Below are 5,706 nucleotides of genomic sequence, written 5' to 3'. Positions count from 1 at the left end.
CCACCTCCCAGGGCTTCGAGCTGTAGTTTTCTTGACTCTGTTTCCTTACTGGCCCAGACGTGGGCAGTGAAGTTGACTTGCCCGCAGAGAAAATAGTCCCTGTAACCCGGAGAGGGTGGTCTAGCGGGACCCTTTAGGACTGTCTCTTTCCCTCTTCCCTCTGTTAAGCTCTCCACCTCTGTGGCTTCAAGCAAACTAGGAGGCTGCACTGATTCCTGGCGAATGGCTCCAGGATTTCAACAAGGCCCTGGGGCAGAAAGAGCTCCCCTGTTTTAACTTGCTGATGTCTTTAGGGCTATTCCCAGAGTTTTGAAACCATGGTCTAAAAACTACTTTTCCCCTGTTAGGAGTGTTTCACTGGGCGGGGTGGGGTGGAAAGGAATCCCTCCACCTGCTCTCATTTAGCATCCTGAACAAATGGTGAGTTAGAAAAAAAAAAAAAAAAGCTGAAAAGGAAAACCAAGTATGGGCTACTTGCAACATAGCTCTTAAGAAGGGAGGGGAAATACTGTTCTCTCCTCCTGTTGGCCCAAGCAAGACAGAACAATGCAGATGTGTTTTATTTCTAAGAAATGAGACGACACCACACCAAAATCTATTGTGTTCTGTGAAGTGTTCTGGCCTGCACTTTCCCAAAGTCCAGGCATGGGTTTATTTCTCTGTGTTTGCAGACTAGGTGAGAATCTTGAATAGGGTAGGTATGTTTCGTAGCACTGTTCTTGAGTATTTCCCCTAAATATGGCATCCTTCTTTGGATAGAGCCAGATTCCCTAATTCACTTGAAACTCGAATGCTTAGGCTGCATACGTCAGCTTTATTATTGTGTTTACGATTGGGAAAGTGGGATGCAAACAGCGATGTCTTCTTATCCACCTTGGCTCCCTCAGGTCAAGCCTGTGCAGTGAGCTGGGCTGGTATTGCTGGGGGGAATGCAGCGCCCTAAGTCCTCAGGCACTTTGTCCCTGCCGTACCCTTGGGGAAGCGAGCCTCCGCTGGGCTGCCACCGGCTGCTCGTCCAGCCTGTGCATATAAAGCCGGGACTCGCAGAGGCTCTGGGTACCTGCAGCTCGGCCCAGCTTCTACCAGTCCCTGTGGCTGAGACCAAACGCAGAAATGGGTCGGTGCCTCCTGCTGCTGCTCCTGGTCCTGTCCTCGCAGGTGGACTTCCTACAGGGTGAGCACTGGGGGGAGCAAGGAGGGGGGCAGCAGGGATGGAGGAGGATCTAGGCGAGTAGGGATTCCAGCTCTAGGTGTGACTTCTCCCTCTGACTCTGTATCTGCCTGCTTTGTTCTGACTTCTACCCAAAGCGGAAGGTTCCCATGGGAGTTATGACTTAACCAGAGACGTCTTATTTTTGTAGGGACACTTCAATGCCTTTCTGATTGTAACTTGGTTTTTCATAACTTCTTTGACTTAAACACTCTTCAGGGCCTCCCTTTGGAAGGGGGTATTAACGCTGAGCTGAGGGAAGCACGCTAAGGAGAGCAAAGCCAGGATGGTGACAGAGTGAAGGATGTCCCTGAGGGAGCCCCAGAGGTGTTACTCTCTGTGAGCCTGGGGCGGGAGCCACAGCCCTGTCTGCTGCTTGCTCTGTTCTCCCCTTCCCTCCCCACTAAGCAGGACCCTTAGGCTTTCAGGCTGCTGCGGGCAGAAGGGCTCATGTTCTGTAACTTCTTCCCGCTGAAGCAGGACACCAAGATGTCCTACCCCAGGTCCCCGATGGCCTGTTGAGGATTTACTGGGAGTCCCACAAGGCCGAGCCACTGTATCTGCAGGTGCTGGTGGACAGGAGTGCCCTCGGGTGAACAGTGTCGCCTATGGGCCTGATCTGGTGGCCATGAAGGAGTTTTGGCCCCAGGCGCAGACACTCTTGAAAAAAACCCGCAAAACAGGATGAAAAGAGCATGAAGAAAAAGACGCCCGAGGAAGAGTCCTTTGACAGCTGACCAAAGTCCTGGGGCCCATGCGTTTGCGTCCTGAGGACCTGCTACAGCCCTGAGGAAGGACTCTGGGGTCCAGCCCCCGGAGCCTATTGCAGCTCACCTCCTAGTTCTGCCAGCCTCCCCCTCCTCGGCCTCTGCTGACCTTTTCCTTCCTGGAACTGGTCACATGGGTCTTTTCTCAGAATCTCTGCACTTGCCCCTGTGTCTTCCTGGAACCAGTCCCCCCACGTCCTCACGGGTGTTTAAAGAGTCACCTTTTCTTCTTCCTTTAATTTGCTCTTGTGGGAGCTTATGCAACCCTGAGAGCGCTTCTCTGACACCCCAGGTTGGGGAACAGCCCACAGGCTCCCACCCTAAGGTCCCTGTGGTCAGACCCCGCTCTTCTCTGTCCCAGGATCAGAGATTCTCTTCCTTGCATGTCCAGTGCCAGCCTCTGCCCTGATGAATTCGTCGCCCTAAGGAAATAAGTGACATGCATGTTTCATTCCTCCCTCCGGTCTCTCTGTCCCCACCACCTGGCAGAGTGCTTGCACACAGCAGGTGCTCAGTATTTGTGGAGTGAAGGTAGGGGCCAGCTGCTGCTGTCCTAAGGCTGGAGAAGAGGGAGGAGCTGTGGCTCCGGACCAGACTTTTGCAGGGACACCGGCAGCTACGACCCCCTCCTGCCTTCTTCTCTTTCCCTCAATCCTCCCCGGCTGGCCTCCTTCCCTCTCTCTGATCTCCTCCTACTGTCCTCCATCCCTGGAAGTCGAGAGTCCTCCCAGCTATGAGGAAGCACCCAGAAATCCCCGTTTTCAGCCACCTCACCGGGCTTGAGATCCGGTCGCTGTCTGGGCTGTCTGTGGCCCAAAGCGTGTGCGCCCTCCTGACCTGGGGGAAGACAGAGCTGGAAGAGCCTCATTATGCCTGTTTTCACTTTCCAGCTCTTCAGTGTTTCCAGTGTCAACGAGTCAACGCCAGTGGGGTTTGCCAGACCGGGGCGAGCGTCTGCCAGGCTGAAGGCTACCAGCAGTGCTTTCTGAGGAAGGTCTACAAAGGTAGGTGGGTCTCAGCAGTCCCCTGCGCGACCTTTGTGTGCCATTGGGTGCTGGGAGTGGGCATTTAGGATTGGGAGTGAGACCCCGCATGGGACCCCATGGAGCCGGGTCCCAGGACAAGGCAAGGTGACTCTAGGACCCAGGGAAGTGGGACCTTAGGAGCCCGGGAGTAGCACCAATATAGGCAGGGGTTCATTTCCTTTTTTCAACTAAATTTGTGCATTTATGTCACCCTCTTCGGATACTTGCTGCCAGGGGCCCCTGATTGGGCCGGTACCTGTAAGAGAGGAAGACAGGATCTTCTGTTAGCTCCTGCGCTGACAGGAAGGGTGCTAACATCCCACTGAGTGGGACCTGAGTGTGATAGAGTTTTGGGAAACTGGGGGTAGAGGTAGGGGGAGAGCAGTGGGGAGGGTGATTAGGGCAATTTCTATTCACCCCTTCCTGCCCTCTCCTGGGTGGGGAGGGACTGAATCCCAGGACAGAGAGCCCCCAGACCTATTCTGCAAGCGACCACTAGGAGCCGCTCGACCAAATCTCTCAATCCTGGGAAGCAGATCCTCCTTCTCCCTAGCAGGGAGCAGGGGTCCTGGATGGAAAGTGCGATTTTCTCCTGGTTCCTTGATTAATTTGTGGATGCAGTGACCCATGGATCCGTTCTGCAATGTTGACAGCACTGCATGCCAGGATGCGCTGAACCCCACAGCCGTGGGTCTGCAACCCAGACTCTGGGGTCTCATTCGGCCTATTCTCTGTCTCTCTGTAGATGACACCCTTTCCTATGGGTACCAAGGCTGCAGCAGTGTGTGCTACTCTATGACCATGTTTAATAAGGATGTTTCTTTGGAGGAGAAATGTTGCAGCGACTCATCTTTCTGCAACAAGTTCTAAAGCTGGAGGCCGCCCTGCCCTGACCCGAAGAAGCGGAATCAACACACTTTGCAACTCTAATGATCCTCTCAACTGCTGTGCACTCACGACGGGCTGTCCGTAGGGGGAAGTCATAAACTAGCTCTGTGCCAGGCTCAGTCGCCCTTTTCTTTCCCTCATTGTGAGAGGCTCCCGGGAGAGTCTTCAAAATCCAGTTGGGGTAAAGAGGGGTGGGCATGGGCAGGGGCAAGTGTGCCTTCTTCCTCGCCAGGCCCGAGTCACGAATCATGCTTATTTTCATTTTTAAAACAGGGTCTGTGGGAGACTATGGGGTCTATGATTCGAGGTGATCTGGAGGAAGCCCGCTGAAGGAAGAAGGAGAGCCCTCAGAAGCTGAAAAGCGTAGGGAAAGAGTAGGCCAAAAGTGATGTATGAATTGGAAGTGGCGAGCTGTTAACCCAAATCTCTGAAATGTTGGTGTCTTAAAACAATAAAAAAAAAATGATTGCTAACCCACTTCACCGTCCATGCAGGTAATGGGGATTATTTAGAGATTCCAGCTCCTTCCAGCTTTTCCTGCTGCCATCTTTAACCTAGTGTCCAAGCTCTCTACAGAAGGGGAAGTAGCATGGAGAACCACACGGAGGTTTTTAGGGCCAGAACTTGAAGTACTGTACGTAATTTCTGCCCGCATTCCACCGTTCCTTGACCCCAAACAATTGGTAAAAAATGTAATCTTGCAATCTGTCATGCAGTCTGGTGTGCCCGAGAGAAAATTCAGATGCTCTCGTGAGCACAGTGGATGGAGCCTTGTTCCTTCCATCCCCCACCTTGCCCCCCAACCGCTCAGGCTCCTCGACCTGCACCGCATTTGACCTCAGTTACAAAGGAAAGAATGACGGAGCAAATGAGGAACACAGAGCAGCATACACTGATTAACAGGAAAACATGTACTACGGGACCAGATAGCCCACTCCTGCCCTTTCAGGCTCCCCCTCAAGGAAGCTGGAGCCCAGCTTGTCTCCGGAGCTTGTCTGTGGGGTCTCTTGCTGTGGGCCACCCCTGGGAACCCCTGTATTCCTGTTGGTGGTGTCATGTCCTTATTGTCCCCAAGCCACCAGCCCTCAGGAGAGCATGGGTCCTCCCGACTCGCACTCCCATGCTGTCCTGAGGGCGACCGGCAGCTCTGGGAATAGTCCGTGGGCAGCTGTCTGCTCATCGCTTTGTGACAACAGCTTCCCCAGGTCTGCCGCCAGCCCCTTTCCTCACAGGATTCTGTAGCAAGGAGCAGCTTTGGAGCCGGGGCTTCTAGACTGGGAAAAGGCAGAGGAGAAGAGGGCGTGCAAACAGTGGGTTGACACTAGCATCACTTACACATGCACGAGGGGCTCACCAGAGATGGGTGATCAAACCAGAACTGCTACAGCCTCTTTACATAGAAGGCAAACTTGGTACAGAAGCGAGAAAAGGAGAAAAAAGGGATTTCTACGTTCAGGGGTGGCAAAATATGGGATGGTGATTCTATGGGAAAAGGAATAGAAAGGCTGATTGGTACAAATGATTACAGAGATGCCTGGGAACTGGGGTCTTGGGCTGCCTCCCATCACCAAACATTCATCCTCCCTCCCTGATGGGGAGAGGGGGGCCAGAGAGTTTTTCTTGTAGCTGTGAATTGGAAGTGACTTTCAGCTCAAAATGATGCTGGGTCAAATGACATATTTTAGGATGGCAGACTCGGAACTTTTTCAACTCAAACCATCCCCTAGGGCTGGACAGAGTCAGAAGTCTCACTTCTATCTCTGTGGCTTCCTTCATCATTAGGAGCCCAGCACGTCCCCCAAACCGCCTTCTCCCA

At 53.1% G+C, this 5,706-nt stretch overlaps 1 protein-coding gene across 1 annotated transcript; it reads left to right on the top strand.

Annotated features, from left to right (window-relative positions):
- Nucleotides 1-1,046: 1,046 nt before the first annotated feature.
- Nucleotides 1,047-4,367, top strand: LOC122914046 (protein PIP-1-like). The gene is made up of 3 exons (XM_044260688.1): nucleotides 1,047-1,174; nucleotides 2,868-2,981; nucleotides 3,748-4,367. The coding sequence occupies exons 1-3, from the start codon at nucleotides 1,114-1,116 to the stop codon at nucleotides 3,870-3,872; spliced, it is 300 nt and encodes a 99-aa protein (XP_044116623.1). The 5' UTR covers nucleotides 1,047-1,113; the 3' UTR covers nucleotides 3,873-4,367.
- The last annotated feature ends 1,339 nt before the right edge of the window (nucleotides 4,368-5,706 follow it).

This window comes from Neovison vison, chromosome 7, assembly GCF_020171115.1.
Source record: "Neovison vison isolate M4711 chromosome 7, ASM_NN_V1, whole genome shotgun sequence".
NCBI lineage: Eukaryota > Metazoa > Chordata > Mammalia > Carnivora > Mustelidae > Neogale > Neogale vison.
This window is presented reverse-complemented; position numbering and strand designations above follow the sequence as displayed.

Coding starts and splice junctions, on each gene's coding strand:
- LOC122914046 (XM_044260688.1), top strand. CDS start 1,114: ATGGGTCGGTGCCTCCTGCTGCTGCTCCTGGTCCTGTCCTCGCAGGTG. Junction 1,175..2,867: donor GCAGGTGGACTTCCTACAGG/GTGAGCACTGGG, acceptor TTCACTTTCCAG/CTCTTCAGTGTTTCCAGTGT. Junction 2,982..3,747: donor TCTGAGGAAGGTCTACAAAG/GTAGGTGGGTCT, acceptor GTCTCTCTGTAG/ATGACACCCTTTCCTATGGG.